Consider the following 23,286-nt stretch of genomic DNA (forward strand, 5'->3'; position numbering starts at 1 on the left):
AATCAGACACAGACTAATTTGACTGTAAAATTTTAACTGCATGATAATGGAGTTTGAGTCATAAAAACCACACACAGATATAAGCAGTCCATCAGCTCAAACTAAGGCTGGCTTCAGTATCATGGTTAAGTATACATGTATACAGTATTGCCATGGTCATCACAGATGTTCAACTTTTGACCATCTTAAGTAGAGATTACTCTGTTTTTATTCCAACTCAAACATTTAAGTTCTTCTGTTAGCTTCTTGATGTTACTTCTGAGCCTTCACTGGACTTCTTTATTCTTACTGCCTTCTCCTTACACACATGAAGTCACGATTGATCGTTTATACTTACTGTTATAGTACCCTGATGCTCCGTCCGCCTGTCTATCCTTCTGCCAGACTTCAGTCTTTCTGGGAGATCTTCTCCTCAGTCAGTCACCTGGCACATGATGTCAGACTGGCTTCATTTGACTAATTCAATAACTGTGCACTCTTGGCTGTCCATTTCACTGAGACAGCGAGCAAAGGCTGGAGACAGACGGACTATTCATGCTGTTATGATCAAAGATAAAGACAAAACAATTTGCACTCAATGCTCCACCTACTTCTGTAATGCATAAAGTGATGGAATGAGGATTACAATGCAGAGAAAATGGTTTATTTCCATGATAAACATTAGACTGGACATCATTTTTAACAAAATGAAAAAAGTGCATCACACATGAACATTGGCAATGTACAGTACAGTACACAAAAGGTAACAAAAATCAAATTAAAAAAAAAAAATCCCAGGTAGATACTTTATGTCCAACATTTCCCACTCGTCTCCACCTCACATGCTTTGGGGCAGACTTGTGCTCTTAAATACACTCTTTAAATGCCTGAATCCCCCTTTTAATCTGCAGTATGTTTACAAAGTCTCGAATAGGATTGTCAGTTTGATGCCGGCTGTCTGGGTTTGATGCAATGCAAAGAATTGTATCACTGAATACAGCCGAAATCACAATTTGTCACTGTGGTACAAACACGAGAACTGAACCATAAGTCTTCAGTGCATTCATGATCACATTTGCAAGCTCACATACTCAATAGCAAATTGTAGAGAAAAACTATGTACAGGCTTGTTAATTTTGAAGACTTAATGTTTTAATGTTGATGATAGTTCTCGTTCCAGCAGGTCAGGTTCTTCAGCCAGCTATTGAACCAATACAGTGTACCACAATACCAATTATTAGAGGCTATTGATAAATGGAAGTCCATCAAGTATGCATGTATCGGGGTGAGGATGCTGCCGTGTATTAGCTTGTTTGTGTTTGCATACAATATGTGCTGAGTTATACATTGCAGGGAGCATGATTCATCTTATTATTATTATCATTAGGAGTGAAATGTACAAAAAAAGCCAGACCATCAGCGCACTCGCAGAAACTTGGTTAAGCCTGTGATGCTTTATGATGGAGCTAAGGCTAAGGTTAAGGCACTTAAAGACAGAAACAAGTTCAAAACATGGAGTACACAACCGAACATAGTGCTGTGGTCTGAGAGCTTAAAACAGAGGTTAGAGTGCTTTGATATCACCTTTCAGGTTCACGTATGCTATCAACAAAGGTGGAACAGCTGGCTAGAGTCAGAATCATATCATTTATGTTATAAAGAATAGTTTTTACATTTTAGAGTATGCCTGTTAGCAAGTTAGCTTTTATTAGCATACAGACTAAAAGTCTAGGAAGTATTGGAAACTACTTCTTGCATTTTTAAGCCTTTAAACCAAATGCAGTTGTAAATTTAAAGGAATCACTCAATTGAGATCCAGAAGTGTTGGTTTTTGGTGTTCAGATCATCTCTGACAGGCTGTCTCCTGTTTTCCAGTCAGCTAAGCTAATGCATCAGATCCTACCTCCTGCTTGGCTACAAAGCTAACATACATTTTACACAATGTTAAATTATTGAAATAGTCTCTAACAAAGTCTCCATTTTGGACATTTCTAAATGCTAAAGCTGCAAAGTCTGTCAAAGTTTGAAAATATTCAATTTCCAACAGCTTTAAGTGCCGCAGTTTCACATTTCTCAAACCACCACAGGAGTCAAATGTGTCGACAGCAAACCTGCAGCTCCCTGATATCTGGCCAATAGAGAAGTTACAGAGGATGCATTATTGACTTATAGGATTTTACAACTCTTGCAAAAGGAAAAAAAAGCTTAAATAATATTCACAATATTCCCAAGGTTAACGAGGATTAAATAGTTTGCATTCATTCTTTGCACAGTTTTAATTTTTAGGTGAAGCCCTCACATCTTTCACCACAGTCTCAACATGTGCTCGTCTTGCATCATTTGGTACCATTCAGCACACCCAGCGTGCCAAAAACAGTAAAACACAACATCAAGTGAACACAAGTACACCCTGTAGCACAGCAACTGTGGAACTGGTGGAAAAAGATTAACAAAAGTCAAGTAAACATAGTGCTCAAAATAATTTTTCATACACTAAATATAAATATCTAATTTGGTAACCTGAAAGTCAGAATAAGAACTGGAGCTTTAAAGTATTCATTTATTTTTCCCACAACTACATTTGCAAGATTTGACCCTCCACTGCAGGCGAAATACCCATAACAGATACTTTCTTTTTTTTAATTTCTGATGTATTGTTTTATTTTATAAGTCATAGCTGAGATATGTGTGTGTGTACACTATGTGAGCGGTCACTACAGTTGTGCTCAAGTGATTTATCCATAAACGTCTGAAAACGTGTGTCATAGGGGGACACAGCCGGCTTTTTTCAAGTGTCGGATTAGAAAGTTAGCTGATAGTGAGCCAGAAGCAGAAGAAAATAATAAAGTGTGTGAGATATATTGAAGAAACTGTGTTCAGGTGACTAACTGAGCTTGGCAGCAGGATATGGCTTTGTTATATCAGGCGTGATCTGACCAAAGACAGAAAATGGGAGTAAATTTAAAGAGGGGGTATGCTACCTTTTTTTACGAGCCACTGTAGTGGCTGTTCATGATTTACAGCTTAGAAAATTATTATTTTTCTTGCACTGATGTTTTAAAAAAAAACTTATTTCAGCCTCTGTCTGAAAAGCTTTGTTTGAGCTGCCGTCTCTTTAAGATGCCCATCCCACGGACCCCATTTCCTCTGATTGGCTTGTCCTCTAGAAGCTATAAGCAGACCTTAGTGTTTAAAGCCCATTCCTCCATTCAAGGTGTCATGAAGCAGTAAAAAGATCCCTAAGCCATGTATCATCATTTCTGCGTCTCTCTTGGAGATCGTGTTATTTTTATAATGGACCATTTTGAGCAGTTAAAATTCAGATTCTGGGATTCAACAATTATCAACAGTTTGAAAAAATCTGGACACATTTAGTATGAACATCCAGCAATGTTACTTCATATCCATGTTTAAGTTTGTGACAACATGATACCCCCTCTTTAATGTATGTGAAGAGATTTAACAGCTGATTTCTGGAGTGTTCCCTTCATTTATCATTCTCAGGAAAAAGCAGGGCGTTAGTTCCTTTCAAACTGAAGTTTTAAGTGATTAATGATTGCACTTTTTTGATACCTGAACAAAAGTCTTGATTCCACTGTTTTTAAAAAAAAGTAAGACAGCTTTGATGTTTTCAATCCAAGCATGGTGAAGATATGTTACGTAATACTGCAAGTCATGCGTGTTCTCAAGTGCGCGCGGTAACTACATGATTACATGAACTTTAATGGAGGAGGTCGAGTGAACTCTGAGTAGAAACAACAAAAACATTCTTTGACCAAAACAGTCTGAGATGCTTGTGGTCCGAGGTACGACGCTTTACAAAGAGGCATCAAAAAGGCTCACGAGGCTCACATCCTTAAAAAAATGATGCTTTCACATGAAATGCCCAAAAGCAACTGCAGCAGGGATATAATCAGTAAAGGTAAGAGAGGATTCAGTTATCAGGTGACAAGAGGAAATACTGCAAACATTCACTGAGCTGCTTCAGGAATACTGCTTCAGAGTTGGATTGGAAAACAAACAGTACACAAAGAGAAGCATGTTACTTCAGCTTTTTTCACAACTTGGAAAACACCACTGCGCTTACTGTGTGTCTTTTGGAGCTTAGATGGATGAACATCTTCACAGGGCTGTTAGGAAGAGAGATGATCCTTCATGTGGAGGACACACGAGAGTCTTCAGTCCGTACCTGCATGGTCAAAACAACTAGCCTCTTCTGGGGAACGACAGGGTGCTCTGTGTGAATGCAGAGAAGGCTGTTGCAGCTTATAACAGTGCAGCTATGACAGCACAGGTCAAGGCAGAGCTTTGTTTCTGGTTCAGCACCACAGCAGCAGTCGTCTAAAAGCCACCATAGTCAAGTTTTTGGACCTCCTCCGTCCAAACTCAGGATGTGTTTTACAGCAGAGACTCTACTAGAGCTGTCCCCCCATTGACAAATCTGGAAGCTTCTCCAGCTGCTCTGCCCTCTGTTGCATCAGTTCCAGACCGAATCCCATCCCCAGTCCCGGCATCTGCAGCTGGACCTCCACAGCACCACCTGCTGCCCCCTCCCGTGATATTTGTGCTCCAACATCCTGCGCCTGTGGCTCCTCCATGTCCTCCGCCTCCGCTGAGCAGCGGTCAAAAGACAAAGAGTCCTCACAGCTCATGGGCGAAACTACTTTCTGTCGGATGGTTAGCGGGATACCTGGGACGCAGGTGGCGCAGCGGTACACGTGGCTACATGGCGAGACAAAGTTCGGGGGGACGACCGCAGCAGCTTGGAGAGAGTGCAGGATCGGGGTGGAGGCAAAGTTTGTTCCGGGTGGATCTATGCATATGGAGGGTATGGTGCAGTGTCGGGAGGGGTTAAGGCGGTGAGAGCGGCCTCCAGCTGGACGGTCACAGCGCCGCCCCTGTGGTAGACGCAGGCAGTCTTTGCAGGACTGGTAGGAAGGCTTCACTTTTAAAGGGTTTCCTGTGCTTGCACTGTCCTGTAGGGGGAACAAGGACAGGACAGTCTTTCATAAAAGTTAGAATTCATCAAGTATTTTAGAAAACAGGAAGTTCATAGGAGTGCTCTTATCCTCAAGCATGATGATATTCAGTGCAACTGTTCCAAAGAGGATCTGGGCCACTGAGAAAAAAACAACAAAAGTTTAACTTTTTAACAAAACTTGTTTTCAATCTAAAGCTTGACTTTAATCTTTGAGTTAAGAATTAAGTCAGAAATACAATTTTATTCCCAGATTTTGACTCTTAAAGATGCTATGAGAGGATCTGTTTAAATTGCACTCCCTCGCCACCTTGTGGCCAGGGGTCGCCGCACACTATTGTAAATTACCCTCAGTGAGACGTGTGTGTTTGTTTTGGAATTAAATGGAGACCGGATCGAAAAAAAGTTCTCTGTTCAACTTTTTACTGGATACAACGTGCCGAGGTAAGGGACTTATCAGTACAGTTACGTAAAGATACGGTTTGAAACGTGACATCAAGCAATTGTTGTAATAGCCGGCTATATGTTAGCGACATCGTCAGCCCAGTGCTCCTACGTATCTGTTGGCTAACGTGACTACAAGCAAACACTGTCAGTTTGTAAGTAGTTTAGTAGCCGTTGATATTTAGCGCAGCTGACAGTCCCATGCTCTAAGACGTGTCTGTAATGTGTAACGTTAGTGAATCCTGGTTAGCTATGTCCTGCCAGTCATCTACCAAACAGAGCTAACGTAATCTCACTCTTCATTTTATTGATAGACTCTCAAGTTTGAACAGACCACTGCAGAGAAACTGCTGACTGTGGGTTGGAATGAACATTATCACAAACAGCTTAGCCCCTGTGTAATAGAGCCCGAGCTAAAGGCTAATTAGCCTTTAGCTTAGCCTGTATCACTCTCTTGTTCAGCTTTCTTCTGCTCTTCTGTCCTTTTTCTGTCTGACAGTTAGGCTCTAGTGTCCACCATCACTACAAAATTAATCACAGAAATCATTTTCAGCAAAGAAAAAAACAGATCTCTGTGTTTTATCTCTTCTCTCTACTAAACTCTGTCAGCTGGCGTGGTGTTATAGAGATCTAGACATGCCCTAGATCAAAATAACCTGTAACTAGCAATACTGCCGCTGATAATCTTATTTGGAGTGTGGATTACGTTTATCTAGAAGGGAGACTTTTTCAAGATCACTTAGAAACTCCTCACAGCACCTTGAAGTCAAAGTAATGGAAAAAAGTTTTTTTTTTTTTTTTTAAATTTCTATAACCTCCAAAAAATGTTTTCCGTGGCTGGAATCCTGACCGAAACCCCAACATTACCTCCAGTATGTAAAACTGTTTAACTGTGTATTTATAAAACTGTTGACCAGTATGAAATACTATATTCATTGTTCCGCAATTAGTGATCCTTTTTTTGTTGCCACCTGTCAGTGGATGGATTTTGTTGGACAGGCAGCGAGCATCTTGACCTTAAAGTGTCTAAAGCAGAAAACGGGTCGATTGTGAGGATGTGAATTTTGACAAGGGCCAAACTGTGACGGCTAGATGATATTACTGCAGCTCTTGTAGGTTTTCCTGGTCTGCAGAGGTCCATACCTACTAAAAGTAGTCCAAGGAAGGAAAACCAGTTAGCCTGTGACAGGTTTACTGATATGTTTGAGGAGTAAAGCTTGGCCTGTACGGTCAGCTGCTGCAGCTGCTGAAAAAGTTCATTCTGGGTGCGAACCAAAGGTATCAGATCGCACAGTGCATCACAGTTTGTTGTGTAAAGGCTGCAGACTTAACCGCATTAGGCAGGTGGTTGCTGACTCTAACCCTAACCCGACAGGTGTTTATACTTGTGAGATGAAAGTGATTTTAAAAAAGATCTGAACACAAATCATGATTCAACTGGAGCTAGAAAGCAGTTTTTTTTTCTACTCACATCAAAAGCTGCAGGGCAGCTGCGTTTAGCAGCCAGGCGGTTGCTGTTATTAGTGTTGAGGTTGGCTAACCCTATCCGACTCTCCTCCGTCCTCTCTGCCTCCTTCCCATCTGTATTCCCAGGTGTCTGAGCCAATGCTGCCATCTCAGCTTCCTCCTTCTTGGCCTCTTCCTCATCCTCTTCCTCCAGAGTACTGAACTCTAGTCTCAACCTCATGTCCTCCATGGGATCAAGCCGCCCACAGGTCTGAGCGGCTGTCCCCTCGCCTGGCAGAGCTAAGTGAGCCATCGGGAATCCCTCGTCCTCCAGCAGGGCGTCCCTCTCCACGTCTTCGATCTCAATGAAGACTCTCTCCATGCCCAGCAGAGGAGGGCCTCGCACCGGGGTGGAGGGTTCACTATCGAGCGCAGAGTCCGACAGACGTCTGAAGTAATAGTTGTAGTTCAGAGTGTCGAGGGGCTCCATCTCCAGACCCATCCTGCAGGGAGACGCCCCGCAGCCTCCCCAGGCCTCCTCCCCTCTGAGCACAGGAGTCTCCTCTCCTCCTGTGCTGTGGCCAGAGGCTTGTAAATCATCTGAGCCTTCCTCGTCTGTGTCAGGCCTCCACAGCTTGTTGTGGCGCTGTTTACTGTTGAGGCAAAATATCAGAATTTGTACGTGAGAAAATAGCTCACAGACAGGTTCATGAAGCACTGCTGTTAGTCAGAAGTCTCATAAACACACCCAGAGGAGTGCAGGTAGCTCAGGAAACTGCAAGCTGAGTGAAACTCTACTCCTGCTTACCTTGCGTCTAGGATCCCCTCGTATTCTGCCAGCTGTCTCATGAAGGCGGCGTTGGGCTGAGCGATGCTCCGTTTCTGCTTCACAAAGTTGTAGGCTTTCTCCAGAGACCAGCCGTACTCCTTCATTGCATAGGCAATAACGGTGGAGGCGGACCGGCTCACCCCCATCTTACAGTGCACCAGGCACTTAGACTTGTTCTTCCTTTTGTGGAGAAAAGACACATATTTACATCCCATCATGTGGATCTAGTGTGTGACATTAAGTCAGTGTAAGAATAGAAATCCTGGTGTTTAAGTATGCAACTTTTGGATGCAGTAGCCCTCAGGGTTCCTCTACATGTCTGAACTTTCACATTTTATTTTAATAACCTTCCACGTTTCAGCTGAGGTTAGCATGCAGTGACAGTTGCATAGCAACAAGACTGATTCTGATTCTTCCCTTGTTTCTCACTCTCGCACCCTCTCTGTTACTGGCACAGCTCACGGCTTTGTCTTTCGACTTAGAGAAAAATGTGGATGATACAAGCCAGTCAAACTGTTAAGACTTGAAACTGAATTTATCTTTTTGCTCAATGATTCATTTTCACTCTAAGTCTTACTTGGCTTTGACGATAAAGTTGTACGTTTCATTCCAGTGAGCCAGCAGGTCGGTGGCTTCCTCGTCGTACACGCGGACGTTATGATATGAGAACAGTCCTGGGAAGAAGTTGTCGATCTCTCTGGTCACGTTCAGGATGTAACCCACCCTGCAGATGAAACACAACTTTGGACTCAATAAAGCCACAGATCATTATAGGTGACTCACTGTGACATGAGTGCTTCTTTACAAAGACTGTTCATAAACAAAGATATAAGAACGGAGGCATTACATCATCCAAAGACAAACAGAGGAGGTAAAATATCCTTCTTTAGACCACATCAATATTTGAGTCATAAAATACATTTTGATAATGACTGCTAACTATTCCCTGATTATTGGAGAAGTTTTCTCTAGTTCTGAATTATCACAGTGCCCCAACTGTTTTACTTGCAACTGTGCTTTCTTCTGTTATTTTGGATGTTTTTTGTTATTCAGTGGCAAAAAGAAAACAGCTTTCAGATGCCCTACAGTTAAAACAATGTGACAAAGACATTTTTAGATGACATAATAGTCACATGAACAATTTAGCTTTTTTGAAATTGAATTATTATTCAAACATTCAAAAATATTTTATCCTGCTCAGGACAAAACATTTCAGATTGAACCAGGAAATGACTTGTGTGTATCAGCTCACCCACAGTCTCGAAGTTCCTCCAGGTTGGAGGCGTTCCACTCAGAGCCCTACACACACAGAAACAAAGACATATAGTGCAAAGTCTTCTACATTTGATGATGGGAAATGTTAAAGTAGTGCACATGAAAAGTGCTGAAAACAAACAATCTTACCAAGTAGACATGATCAAAGATCAGCGTGGCCTTGTCCATCTGACCCAGGATCAGCAGCATCTCATTGTCGATGAACTCTTTGTACTCTTTGAGGTTACAGCTCATATGCTGCTCCAGCTCGTTACGAATCTAAGGACAAAGACAGAAAAGACAAACAACTCTTTAATGGAACAATTCTGTCCCCAAAACACATGAAAATCATTTGCTTTTAAGAATGTTGGATAACAAGTTTACATATCGGATTGTGCCATAAAAGCTGAAGTCTGTCTTCATAAGTGTTTTCATGATAAAATTAGAAACACAGTTTGTATCTTTCTCTCAAGATTCAGCACGTACCTCTTTGGAAGTGATGTTCTCCAGGTCCTGAAACGTCATGATGGTGCGAAGCTTGGTTTTTATGAGACACTCTGTTCTCTCTCGCTCAGTCGGCCTGCACATAATGAGTCAGTGCATCAGTGCTGCTGTCTGAAAATTAGCATCAGTGTGACTTTGTTTCTACGGCTGAAAACAAAGGCCACCAACAAAAGGGCAACAGCTGGCTTCCAGAGCATTGAAATATTTGTCATGACTATGGAAAGTGCTCTGTTTTCCCACATGGCAAGGGGTTTTAACCGCAGGTTTGGGTGCTTTAAAGAGGGGGTATTCTGCTTTCCCATATTTTCCCATATTTTAAACATGGGTATAAATTTACAATGCTGGATGCCAATACTAAATGTGTGCAGACCTTTAAACCGCAACACATTTGTATGTTGCAGAAATCCCTGAATCGGTCTGTGAACTACTCAAAATGTTCCACAAAAAGCACAAGATCTTCACGAGATCTTCACGAGATCTTCACGAGATCTTCACGAGATCTTCACAAGATCTTCACAAGATCTTCACAAGATCTTCACGAGATCTTCACAAGATCTTCACAAGATCTTCACGAGATCAACTGATGAGGTCATCATACATGACATCCTCACTATCTAATATCACGTTTGTGGCCTCAAACACCAAGGTTTGCCCATAGCTCAGCCTTGACAAGCCTCCAGAGAGCTGACCAATCAGAGGGATGGGGGTTTGTGGAGCATGGAGTCTTGAAGAAACAGCAGTTAAAAAAGATGAAAGGTTTCAGACAAAGGCAGAAATAGGGATTTTCTCAAACACCAGTGTGAGAAAAGTAAATGTGTTCAACTTACTTTAAGAGTATAAAACAGGAAAAAACACAATGCCCCCTCTTTAAGTTCACCACTTATTGCCTATTTTATCTAAAATGTTGCGTTTTAAGCCCCACCGGTCGACAAACATGGTGGGTGAGTCTGGACGTGTCGTCTCCAGGTCGGTCATTGTGTTCCACTCGTTGATGCAGCTTTGTTCTGAGGTGACGCAGCTTTCGTAGAAGGCCATCCATGTGAGGGCAATGCCTCCTGGGAAGTAGTTGAAGCGACGTGACACTTCGCACGCCTTGTGGAGGACCTGCAGGGCAGACCTGTAGAGATACACAGTAAAGAGTTCAATAGTTATGGGAGTATTCAAGGAAACTATTTCAGCTTATTTCCTATTAAAAGTGTGACCGGCTCAAAATGTCATTTGAAGTATCTGACTACACTTTGAGAAATCCCCAAAAGAAAGGAACCTTTGAACTATAAGAATCTGAGCATGTGAAAGGACAAATACGGTTATTTAGCCCATACAATGAGTAAAAATTGGGTCCAGATCTGAAGACAACAGAAACACTTTACAGATGCTTTAAAAAATGACTGTTTGACACTTTTCTCTCAGGTAAACATGAAGGATCCACTCACCACATGGCCTGCACAGATACAGGCTTGAAAACATGTGACCGCCCTGCCGTGTTCACACTGAAGCCTCTGGTGAGGAAGAGGAAGATGAGATCAGTTTAAGACTCTGGATGGAGAGGACGAGGACACAAACACAGGCTGGACACGGCTCGTTCGTGGGACTATTCAGGAGCCTGACTGGTGGAACATTCCTCCAGCATACAGAGACAGAGTTAACAGGTCAGCAAGAACAGCTCTCACTCACTCACACAGAGAAAACTCAGGGTTATTCACTTCACTGCCACTAGAGGGCAGCAGACCCTTAATGGCAGAGATTTAAAGCTACAGCTGAAGGCCTGAGCAGAGGGAAGACATCATGCATTTGAGCTGTTATGAGTCTGAATTATCATGTTATTACTCACCCATCTCCATCCAAGTGTATGTTGGTGTCACTCCACAGTGGCAGCACCATCCCAATGGAGCAATCCTTACTGTAGATTTAGAGATAACAGTCAAAGAAACCAAAAACTGAATTTAACTGTATTTAACACATAGCTTGGAAAGTCTCATACCTGTCTTTGTCCATGAAGTCCATTCCCAGGACGATGTTTTCTTCTGTGTCTTGATGCCCGCTGGTGTAAATAACAACCATGTAACGTACCCGCTCTGTCCATCCACTTTCTAAACGAACAGCCTGAAGAGAAAAAAAAGCTTGTTTTTTAGGGATGTACTGATGTGAAAATTTTGACACCGATACCCGATATTAATATGGCTGTCATGGCCTCTAACCAATGTTTATCAATATCAGCATTAGTTGAAAAAAATAAAAACAATCTGAGATGATGTGTCGAGGTAGTTCAGAGAGAAAGAGTGGCAGGATCATGAGAAAAGACGACCATGGAGAGGATCCAAGGGTGGAGCACCCGAGATGAAAAGTATGTTCTGTCTGTTTTATGGATCAAAAACATGAAGAGAGACATAAAAGAAGAGGGTCCACTCTTCTTAGGTAGTTTTGGTGTTTACATAGTCATAGAAAACAATATTATTTGGGTCTTGAACGATTGTTCAAGATGCTCTGAAAATGGCCGACAGCTAATGAGTAAATATCAGCCCACTTTAACACATCGACCGATACCTATATGTTAAAAAAAATGACCAACATTGGCCGATACTGATACTGATATATCGTGCATCCCTGATGTTTCTACTACCCAAACTGCGCAAGAAGCCTCAAAGAGGCAACTACACAAACAAACTATTTTAGTTTGCAAAACACAAACCAAAGAAGACCAATTTGTATGGATCAACAACTAATATTTGCAACTGTTTGCTCAAATTTCAACAAAAAATGCCACCTTAAAGTCTCAGTTAGTGAGCCCCTGCATGGCAAGCTTCTTTATGAAACACCCTTATGCTGCCATAACTGTGATACACAGCCAAACACCTGTCCCAGCAGCATTTCCTAGGAATCTGAGCCCATTCCTTATGAGCAATGGCCTCGAGATCACCAATGTTCCTGGGTTTGCTTGCTGCAAACACCTTCTCCAAATCCAATCACTGATTTTCTCGTAGGCTGTAATGGCCGGTCCAGAATATACCAGGATTTCCTCCAGAACTAAGCCTTGACAGACTTTGGGATGTGCTTTGGGGGTCACTGTCCTGTTGGAAGGTCCAACAAAGCTCAGAAATCAGCTTCCTCTCAGATGACATGACACTTTTCCAGGGATTTCCTCAAACTTGACTGAATCTTTCTTACACCCAACACGTTGTTTCCAGAAGAAGCAAAGCAGCCCCAGAGCCTTCCAAAGGCACCACCATGCTTTACTGTAGGCAGAGTGCTCTTCTCAACGTATGGTATGCTTCATTCCTTCTATTTGAAACATACCGCTGATCAAAAGGCCCAAAAAGGTCCAGTTTTGTGTAACCACTCCATGGTAAAGTCAATGTTTAGTATGCACCTTACTTCCCAAATTGACAAAACTACAGCCAGATAGAGTGGCCACTATTCTAGCTTCTGTTTTTCTGAACACTTGGTGCATTTTGATATCATTTTGTATCTATCTCCTAGTTTGTGCAAGTCTGATTTCTCTTCTCTTAACTTTTTGGACAGCTCAACAAAGCGGTATTTGATGTTCTTTTTAGTTGCAAATGATGCCCTTGATTACTTATATATAGTGTGCTTTCTAGGTTGTTTTTGTCAGATTTCTTTTTTGCAAACAGCAGAAAGTTTCCCAGTTGTGCAAATAAACTTAATTTGAAATTTTAAGTCAAGTAATATCAAACATAGCTGAATCTGGGAGTGATACTGACCAGCTTGATGCGATCTTCAGAGCGGAGGATCTTGAACATGACCTGCAGGTGTTGAGGTAAATCACCTGACAGAGAAACACACATAATTTTAGACCAAGCAACAAACAATGATTTAGTGACAAGTGTGATCTGGAAAAGTTGGATTTGATTTCAGGAATTTATGTTTAGATAAGTGTTAAAAAAAACTGACTTTAAAAAAGGTGTGAAATATGCCAAAGTTTAAATTCACCACATGCAGAAGAAATATTTCCCCTTTAATCCATGACAAGCTGAGCCACAAAGGAAAATTCTGTCAATTCTCACAACTTTCTGCTGGTTTCCTTTTTAATCTTAACAGACTACTCTAAATAATGACAAATCTTAATCCTGTGACTTTCCAGCAGTGAGCAGCACCTCATGTAGAAACCGGCTTCTCGCTCTGCATTTGTCCTCAAATGACTTCACACTCCACGCAGACGGCAGATTAGAAACTCGTAAGCAGCCAGTGTGTAAAAAAGAACCTCTTTGATGCTCAAAAGCTTAAAAGCTAACAGATTTTTATTTTTAGATTGTGCACGATTGTGCCACGTTTGAGCGCCACTTTGAAGTGCAGCAGAGCGTAGTAACAGTCTGCTAAATCTGCGGGAGCCAATTGGAAGAGACAAAGAAAAACTGTAGTAACAAAAAAACAACAAAGACTGTCTGTAGTTTGAGGAAAGAGGTGAATTCAGGATTTTAGGTGAATCTGAAATATGAATGACTGACCAGAGCTGTCTCTGAAATATCCTTCTAATTTTATGAGTTACATTAAAGAGGAAATTCAGATAAATCAGAGAACATAATCTTTGAAAAGTCTGTGATCCGATCCTCATTGAAATAATTTGTGAGCATCTACTGAGTTAAACTTCAGGCCACCAGGTCAGATCAAAATAAACCAATGCTCCCAGACAAACTTCAGAGTAATACGAGGAGCCCAAAGAGAGAAAAGCAATCTCAGCAACACTTTTCCTTCAGTCTAAGGATAGGCACCGAATTAGCTTCTTTAATAGGTACTGACCAAATTCTGACTGTAGTACCAAGTACCTGTTCATGTAAAATCAAAAGGTACCATGTTTAGGTACCTAAACACATTCTTGAGAGTGAAAGTATCTGAGATTTAATTATAAAACAAATTGATATTATAACCATATTAATACATGAAAGTACCAAAAATTGGTACCATTGAGTACCGATACCAGTTGCCAGGTACAGGGTATCGATACCTTATCATTTTAAATGTGAAAGGTACCCATCGCTACTTCAGTCTGTAGCTTGTTTGCTGCAGAGAGTAAACACAGTGTTTGTGAAAACAGACTGAGACATGGAGCTTCTTCTTTCTGGGTTTGTTCTTACCTGCGTGTTTGTGGTGTGTCGGGGTCTTTGGTCCTTGCGCGTTGCCGCCCTGCTGGAGGAAGAGGGCGGCTCCTTTGACCATAAAGAAGCTCTCACTGAGGCTGGAGGAAGCAGAGAACAGAAAACATGTACTTTTACAGTTTCTGTCAAATGCACAAATAAAGCCAAAGTTTATCTAGTAATGTCTCACAAAACTACATTTGGACTGTACAAATGCTGCTTGTATAAAGCTGAAACTCTGCACATCCTGAGGAAACTCAAGAAGTCTTACAGCCAATGTGTTTAAATTAATGCATTCAAACTTCTTGAGGACATAAGACTAGATTAGTGCACAAAATTATTTCAGAATGAAGGAAAAGAAAAAATTGAGGCTAAAAATGTAATTTTCAGGTCAAAATAGTCTGAAATGAAAAACAAACAAGTTAAATCCTGATCCTGCTTTCAAAACATCTTGACATGTTTCCTCATATCACCCCCTAATGGTGAACATTTTCCTTAGGTAGAAGCAGAGTTGGCTGATGTCTACTGCTCATCATCTGGTATGAAGAGATGAATGATGGACAGTTGAGCTTTGGTTTCATCACTAAAAGCAGCAGCACAGACAGAGTCTTGATGCACTGACTTTTCTAACCCTGAGCTTTTACACCATGATGAACTCATCCTCTGGTGAATCAACTCTTACACACCTCCATCCATTCAAGCTCGTCCTCTGAAACGCCCCCTCCTGCCCCTTCTCCGTCAGACTCAGCACTTTTTGGTCATGACTTTGTTGTGAAGGCTGCAGTTAGCAACAGGAGAGCTTTAGCGTCTTTTCTCACACAGAACAGAGCACAGCTTTGTTTCAGGACGACACACTCTCACTCCCTGCTCAACCAACACTCACAAAGCCTGGTATGACTGAGTGGGACCATCACAAGGCCTTTTGTTACAGCTCCACTGCCATGTGATATCATTGTTTCTTTTCAAAGTTACAGAAAATACACTAGATGCTGAGAAAACCTGGAGAAGTATCACTCTTTAACTACAACACTCTCAAGGCTTTAAACTGGCCAAAAATGCCACAGCTGTTAACATCATTCAAAGTATCTGATACGGACTCATCAGGTCTGCCTGTCAATGTGCCGATCCAAAACTATAACCAGTTAGCCCCTCACAAGATTGTTTCGTTCAGTCCTTTCTGCTCTACACATGGACTGTTTTACAGCTCGTGATCAGCGCTCTCTGAAAAACTAGAAATACTACTCAAGATACAAATAGAAGCCAGAATACACCAAAATCCAAGTCCTTGTGAAGTGAAGTTTGCAGAGTCATGTCTTAAAGAAAGCTAATGTAGAGTATGCGGTCAGTTTTTAACCAGGATGCAGTTTTTATCGCACTCATAAAGGTGGAAAACCTGGCATTGGCAGAAAATAAACTCACTGGGTTGTGTTGTAACCTCTCTTTGTGACGACAATCCAGCTGATGACACTTGCAGTGAGACCTTTGGCTGTATCTTTAGTGTTTTTCTGGGACAAAGACACTGTTTCCGATGAGCACTATTACCCACTGTTGTAAAGACGTGACTCTTGCCAAGGCATACATTTGTTTTGGAAGCTAATGAATGTAAGGTAGATCTTCTTTGAAACACTATTTTTTTCAGTAAAAGACAATGCACTGATAAATTTCACTGACTGGCGTAGTGTCGTCAAAAGGACTTTCTGTTTTCATGGATTTGTGCTCTATAAACCAATTTTGGAGCTGATAATCTAGTTTTGCTAGGCACCGCCCTGATGGTTGTGGATGCCTGTTGGGGCCGGCAGCTCTCTTTTCTTTTTCCATTTCTTGTTATTTTTTCATCTTTTTTCGTCATCTTTGTATTTGGAGTAGATCATTACTTTGTATGGTTCATTTGTTAGTCACGAAAACAAAACTGGTTTTGTCTTCAGTGATATTTTTACTATTTTTCCTACCTGTAACTATGGCCACATTGTTTACATGTGAAATCAGCTGTTAACAGTCTGTAGCATGTCAATGCTAACTAGTGCAAGGCCTGATGTTTCCCCACAAGGTGAGGAGAAGGAGGTGAGGACGACGTGCTGGTTCTCAGGTGTGAGCTAAGAAGTGACGACATGAACCTGTCCACCCATCCATTGTTATTGGGAACATAAGATCTATCTCCAATAAGATGGACAAGCTAGCCATGTTAACCCAGTAACAGAGGGAATATCAGAAGGCAGAGTAGCATCATGCTATTCACAGACATGGCTAACAGAGCTAACATCAGACACCAACGCCATGTTGGAAGAGCTTCACCTGCTGTGAGCAGACAGGATCTAGGAGACAGAAATGAAGCATGACTGAAGAAGCTCAGTCCTGGACCCTGTGGAGGAGAATTTCCCCTTGGGGATAAATAAAGCATTTTCTATTCTGTGCTATTTTAAATTGTATTTAATGAACAGGCAAATATATTTCAGTAAGACTATTTTAAGATCACTTGTAACAGACCTTTTAATACTTGATCATGATTTTTCAAGACCACATAGCAATTGCAGGTTTCTGTTAACATTCTAAATCAATGTATGAAATATTTGGTGTCAAATTATAAATGTCTTGAGTCAGTCACTATAACAGGCTGGATAATGTTAAGTTAGCGAGTGATTATGGGATGTAGAGCCCCACAAAGGGTGTGACAAGAATCAGTTGAATGCCAGAGTCGGATGCCAACCCAAAGTAACATTTTTCAGTCTGTGGTGTCAACAAGCCAAAGTAAAACTCTCTGGACTCTTTTCTGTGGATTGGTTTGACATGACGTGATTAGTCTGCTCAACACGGAAAGTGTTAAGAATAAAGGCTAACGATGTCGATGGATTGAATGATTTCTGATCAAACCTTAACAGGATCTGGTTTTTGATACCCATCCATAATCATTACCAATCAAAAATATGATTTGTGTAAATTTTTCAACTTACATGCGACAGATTTCCCTCTGATGGACAAAGTGAGGCAGCACAGTGAACACAGATTTATGTGAAGGCAGAAACATCCTTTGATCGGTTTCTGTACTGTAGTTTGGAAAAAGAAAAACTCCTCTTTTCAGTCTTCTTGCACCAACATCCTTCTAGCAATCTTCTGCATCCATGAATTCATATCCAAAGTCAAGGGACTGGAGCTGTTCCTGGAAACAAATCTCAGTTTGACCTCTCATCATAGTCCTGGTCTGGCAAGTCCTTCATCCCACAGCTTCCCTCTGGTCCCCGCCCAGGACTCTCCCCGTCCTCGCCGCCCAGTCCTCTCACTCTCTGCTCCCTATCTTCATTTCACAGCGCCTGCTCCTGTAATCAGCTCTCCCTATGCAACACTCAGCCACAATAGCATCATTCATGCGAGTTCTCAGAGGCGTTGAAAACGCTACTCTGCGTCAATCTCAAGTCTGACAAGTGGAATCCTAAATTAATACTCTGATGAATCAGGAAGCGACAGAAACATGTTTCTAATTCTGACGCTCTTGACGTGACATAACTGTTTTGGCTGTGTGTGACCCCCCCCCTTCACACACACAGACACACAAACACACACACACACATGGTCAGAACAAAGACAGAGTCTGTGCCAAAGCTTTGCTGACATAAATCAGGACTTCTGTGACGTCGGCAGATCAAAGAAAAGCTTTGTTAGCCGCAGAAACAACAGTTTCTTTACTCACCGTTATGTAACAAGGAAAACATTCAGAAGTCATGTCACTTAGGTCAACTGTTTTTCAAACAGGTTGTTTCTGATAACAGGAAGTCACTTGAGTCCTTGAGGGAATAAGATTGTTTTATAAGAGAGTCCTGGCCGGGATGGCAGCATGAAATTTTACATTTGAGAACACACATCATGAAGATGTGGATATTTCCTCAGATCAACAACAACAAAATATAAAATCCAGAAAAGTCAAACTTCTGAAAAGTATGTTGGCGATCAGCCTGTAGCAGTGCTGAGGAGTTACTTTGATAGCAGTGCTTCAAGCTGGCCTGTGTTTCTGGGTTCAGTGTTTCTCATCCTCCTGTTAGCCAATATCCCACAGGTCCAGAATCAAGCTCAGAAGTGTCATGGTAGATAAACCCTTTGGTAGTTGTTTTGGCGCTGTGGGCAGGTGCCAAGGCAAATATCCTACCAGGATCAACTACAGCAACATCATGGCAAGCAAACCATTTTTAGGTACATGCTAGAAATCAGCCTCTCCAGAAAGTCTGAGGTGATCAAAGCATGAGGAGCTCCAAAAATCTCCTGGTACATGTCTGTTAAAAATAGACTTGATGAAAACACAGTGGACCGACACCAGCAGATGATTTCCACCCATCATCCTTACCGCTCTTCCCTTTTGGGGTTGCGGTGGCCTGGAGCTTATCCCAGCTAGGGATGGGTACCAAATTAGGTACTTTTGTTGGTACCCAACAAATCCCCCTTCTAGTACCAAGTAAAAATTCACATAAAATCAAACTGTACCATGTTTTGGTACCTAAACACATCCTTGTGACTGTGAGGGAGTGGAAGAGCAGGCGACTTTCCATGCTGGATATGAACACAGCATTGCAAGTTTATATATTGGGAAATAAATATGTTAGGGTTAGGGTTAAAACATAATTTTTTATTAAACAAATTAATATTATTACTACATAAACACACACCAAAGTAACAAAAAGTGGTACTATTGAGTACCTACTGCCAGGTATCAGTAACGTATTGTTTAAATGTGAAAAGAAGGATGGGGGTACACCCTGGACAGGTTGCCAGTCTATCACAGGACTGACGCTCATAGAGAGACAACCTTTCACACACACATTCACACCTAGAGACTATTCAACCTAATGATGATTGTTTTTGACTCTGGGAGGAGCCTAAAGAAACCAGGAGACCCCACACATACACAATGAAATGCCACCCCAAATCATCACAGACAGCAGATGTTTCACACTGGACTTCAAACACCATGAATTTTGTGTCTCTCCACTTTACCTCTAAATTTTAGGGCCTTAAAATGAAAAGCCAAATTCACTTGAATCTGAAAACAGGAACAGAAGTCCAGTTGGTTTCTCTTTTCAGCCTATGTTAAACATTTTGTTGTATCTGGTTCAGGAGTGGTCTGATGTTAGCAATGTGACAGTTGCAGCCGCTTTACTGAAGAAGACTATTGTGATGGCTTTTCATGCGCTGACAGTAGCTTCCAGTCCACTCAGTCTGAAGATCTCCACTCTTCTTGAATTGACTACTTGCTAATCCTCTCAAGGCTAGCAGACTATCTGTTTCATGTTGCTCACAGCCCTGTGCTCTGAGACGTGCCTCCAACATATAACTCACATAAATCCTGGTTATGTCCTACCTGTGCTCATCTACCAACTCCAACCTCACCAGTTTTGGTGCTGAAAGTCTTGCTTTAAATCCTACATCATGAACAAGCAACTATATGAGATCACATATGAAGTCTTCACATGGCCTTCAAACACACACTGGCTGGTGACCTCCCAGTATCTAACACGCCACTAGGGGGAGCAGTCACTAACAGCTGCTTCAGTTCAAAATCCTACAGTGAGTTGAGCAAAGACAACATTTGAGGTTGAAAACAGAGTGTTTTGAAGACTCTAACTCACACATGGAGGGCACTTTCATAAGAACAAACACCAGCTTCCAAACAGAGACGTATTCATCTGGTGTCATGAGCTGGATCACAGAATGTTGAGTGTGTAAATTTAAAGATACTTCAGCACAAAATCTGCACATTGACCCTCCTTTCTACTCCTGTCACTCAAACACACTACACCCCTTTATCCTACCCACATGTCATGAAAACACAGCTATCAAAGATACACCCTCTACTTAGGAATAGTTAGATGTAGATTGTTAAAAAAATGTTGATCTCTTTTCAAAACAACTTAAATGAACTCTTGGAGATCAGTTTAAACTATTACTTGGGAAATGAACTGCTCTGTGTTGATGCTCCTTCAGCTTAGCTTTCTAACAATAGTGAAGCATTGTTTTCACTCATCCTTGCAGTAACACTGACACAGAAAATGTGTCTGCTGGATTTCCCCTGTGTTGCTTCAACAAGAGCGGCTGATTCATAGCCAGAAAGCCCACTGACCACAAACATACATTCCATCCAGTCAAAAACACTAAACATCTGCACCGAGAGCTCCAAACAAGACGCTCTTACCTCTGATTGTTTTTGCGGTCATCGTCGCTCCCGAAATCCTGGAAGACAGAAGAGCAAAGCAGAGATTTAGATGATAGTACATCATTATCTGAGAGTGTATTTGTGAGAACAGAGCACATTCAGCATGGCTCAGATCTTGATACATGAAAACATCACACCCATCAGACTCTACCTTTCTTCTCAAACTCACAAAGTGATATTAAAAACCTAGAGGAATGTTGTTGCTTATTTTTGTGCCAAAGCTCGGCCAGCCTTTCAGAGTGTGTAATCCACACTTGTACAACTAGAAAGTAGAGCACTAACCCAAATGTTATGATTTCACTGGGTGCAGCTCCACATTTGAATGTCTGACTTTATCTGCAGCGAAGATTTGCAAAATGGGACTTGATGTGTCTCAAAGCTCCACCAAGTGTGTTTTATTATGGGAGCTTGAACCTGACTTGTAAAGCTTCAAAACTCATAAAGATGATATTTTACTAGTTTATTTTATTAGTGATGGCTGTTAGGATTGTTATGTGGTTGCAAATCTTGAGAGGTAGCCTTCTTGCATTTCTCTCAACATCCCATAACACATGACTGTTAACCTCAGTGTTTATTCCCCACATCTCTACAACTCCATGAACACTTTCCTGTACTTCCCAGGGGCACACGCTCAGCAAAACTCTAAAAAAATGATGTAATTCCCCTTTAAAGTCTCCTCCCATTTACTGAGGCTGCATTACTGTAAATAAAACCCCATAACAGGGAGGAAGGACAACCTGAGTTCAGCGCAGTAAATGTTTGTGCAGCAGCAAAATGAGCACTTTGTTCTAACAGCTAAACCCAGCAGCCTCCCCCTCCCCCCTGGGCAGGATTTTGTTTACAAATCCGCAGCCACAAACAACTCTCTGCTGGGAACAATGCGACCATAAATTAAGTTTTAGAAAGCAAGAAAGTAGAGTTAACTCTCAGAATCTTAAAGTCAAGCTGAGAAGAGCTCTGGAGCATTGGACTAGTACCGCGTACACAAAGCCACCTCCCCGACTTTCCCACCTACCTCCCCCGCGCTGCTGTTGGTCGTGCTAGCCGAGGATGCTGCACTCGGGGTGGGGGAACGCTGCAGAGTCACCAGGGCCATAGTCGCTGTGCTGCAGCTTTGGAGGGCGGCAGAGGAGGAGGAGGAGGAGAAGGGATGGGAGGGGAGGAGGAGGATGAGGGAAGATGCGCGGCTGAGGTTGTCTCTGTCACCGGGGAGAAAATGCCTAGTCAGACTCTCATCCAGCAGCACCTGACTCCACAGTCCACCGGCTTCCTTTCGGTCCTAAACCATTTGCCCTCCGCAGCTGACAGCCTTCATGAACGGGAAGATTTCCTCTGTTTGTAGCGATCCAGCATAGACGGCAGACCCCACGGATTCATCCCTGGTGCGCAGACAGACAAACAAAACACGCTGCAGGTTGCAAGCGGGGCAGAAATGACATGCAGCTTTGCCGGGCGCCTGTGATTGGCTGGCCTAGTTCGCGTGCGCGCTGTCATTGGGCCAATGTTGTCAAGGTGACTGGCCAGACTAGAAACTCCCAAATACAAATGATGAAATTATTTCTGCGCGTGCTTCAAGGAAGTCATAATGTAGACTACAAGGCGTCAGTTATGCACATTATCGATTCAACTGTTCATTATTTGTTCGGTTTTCGTATCACTAAGGCAGCAAACACTAAATAATACACTGTAAAATATTATAACCCTGGTTGTTTCAATAAATAAATAAATAAATAATTAATAAATAAAAATAGAAAAGGATGAAGATTCAAAGAATAGATGCGTGAAGCAGGCTTACAGGATTTATGGCTTTCAGAAGGAAGAAGGACTTCAGAAGGAAAGTATGGAAGCCCTAAAACATCAAAATCCAATATCTTTACTTTTCTCGGTTTTCTCAAAAAAAAAAAAAAGAATAATAAAACGAGTAAAAGTTTAGTTTTTCCTCAAGATCACAATTGAATTTACTGTTGTCACAAAAAAGTAATCTGGTTTTATAAGACATTGGGATAACTTATCTTAATGCTTCGGAAATTAAATTCAATTTCTGAGTTAATTTTCTGTCTATTTCTGTGTTCATTGGTACTTTTCAAAATAGTAGCAAATGCAATTATACAAACAGAAATAGACTTCACTGAACTCAATAATGAGGGCAGTGGCAGGGAGGTAGCTTGGCATGCCCTCTTCTGGCTTACAAAAGAGAGCAACCTAACAACTGGATTTTAAGATTGCCAGAATGAGCAATATTTTTATTTCAGAAAAACAAGCATTGCTTTCTTGCAGTAAGACAGAAAGGGTTTGTTTACATGATAATGAAAAAGATAAGTTGAGATCTTGAAAATTGACTTGTTAGCTTAAGAAAATGGAGAAAAAACAAGAATAATTTACTACTGAAAGTATTCAAATGTTTTGTTGGACCACCTTTAGCTTTGATTACGGCACACATTCACTGTGGCATTGTTTTGATAAGCTATGTTTTGATCTGCAATGTCACAAGATTTATTTCCATCCAATGTTGCATTAATTTTTCACCAAAATTTTGCATTGTTGATGGTAGAGTCTGACCACTGTCAGT

The 23,286-nt window shown here is 41.6% G+C and overlaps 1 protein-coding gene across 2 annotated transcripts; it reads right to left on the minus strand.

Moving 5' to 3' along the window:
* Window positions 1-626: 626 nt before the first annotated feature.
* On the minus strand, window positions 627-22,133 carry ssh1b (slingshot protein phosphatase 1b). Of its 2 annotated transcripts, XM_074690147.1 has the most exons (15): window positions 21,733-22,133; window positions 20,697-20,734; window positions 14,525-14,625; window positions 13,154-13,218; window positions 11,416-11,537; window positions 11,266-11,334; window positions 10,868-10,933; window positions 10,357-10,551; window positions 9,417-9,510; window positions 9,081-9,209; window positions 8,929-8,975; window positions 8,254-8,400; window positions 7,656-7,856; window positions 6,873-7,500; window positions 627-4,955 (listed from the first exon to the last, which is right to left on the minus strand). In XM_074690147.1, exons 1-15 carry the CDS (start codon window positions 21,811-21,813, stop codon window positions 4,395-4,397), a joined length of 2,544 nt encoding a protein of 847 aa, XP_074546248.1. In that variant the 5' UTR covers window positions 21,814-22,133; the 3' UTR covers window positions 627-4,394. The 2 variants fall into 2 exon arrangements, with proteins under 2 accessions (XP_074546248.1, XP_074546250.1); XM_074690149.1 differs by lacking the exons at window positions 20,697-20,734; window positions 21,733-22,133 and adding an exon at window positions 17,473-18,017.
* Between the last annotated feature and the right edge of the window lie 1,153 nt (window positions 22,134-23,286).

Source organism: Halichoeres trimaculatus, unplaced genomic scaffold (genome assembly GCF_033239565.1).
Source record: "Halichoeres trimaculatus isolate MK-OKI-2021-1 unplaced genomic scaffold, fHalTri1.1 fHalTri1_scaffold_16, whole genome shotgun sequence".
Taxonomy (NCBI): domain Eukaryota; kingdom Metazoa; phylum Chordata; class Actinopteri; order Labriformes; family Labridae; genus Halichoeres; species Halichoeres trimaculatus.

Excerpts from the sequence above, each read along its gene's own strand:
- ssh1b (XM_074690147.1), bottom strand. The coding sequence starts at position 21,813 with ATGGCCCTGGTGACTCTGCAGCGTTCCCCCACCCCGAGTGCAGCATCC. Across the intron at positions 20,735-21,732 it reads CCAACAGCAGCGCGGGGGAG|GATTTCGGGAGCGACGATGA; the intron begins GTAGGTGGGAAA and ends TCTGTCTTCCAG. Across the intron at positions 11,335-11,415 it reads GACTTCATGGACAAAGACAG|TAAGGATTGCTCCATTGGGA; the intron begins GTATGAGACTTT and ends CTAAATCTACAG.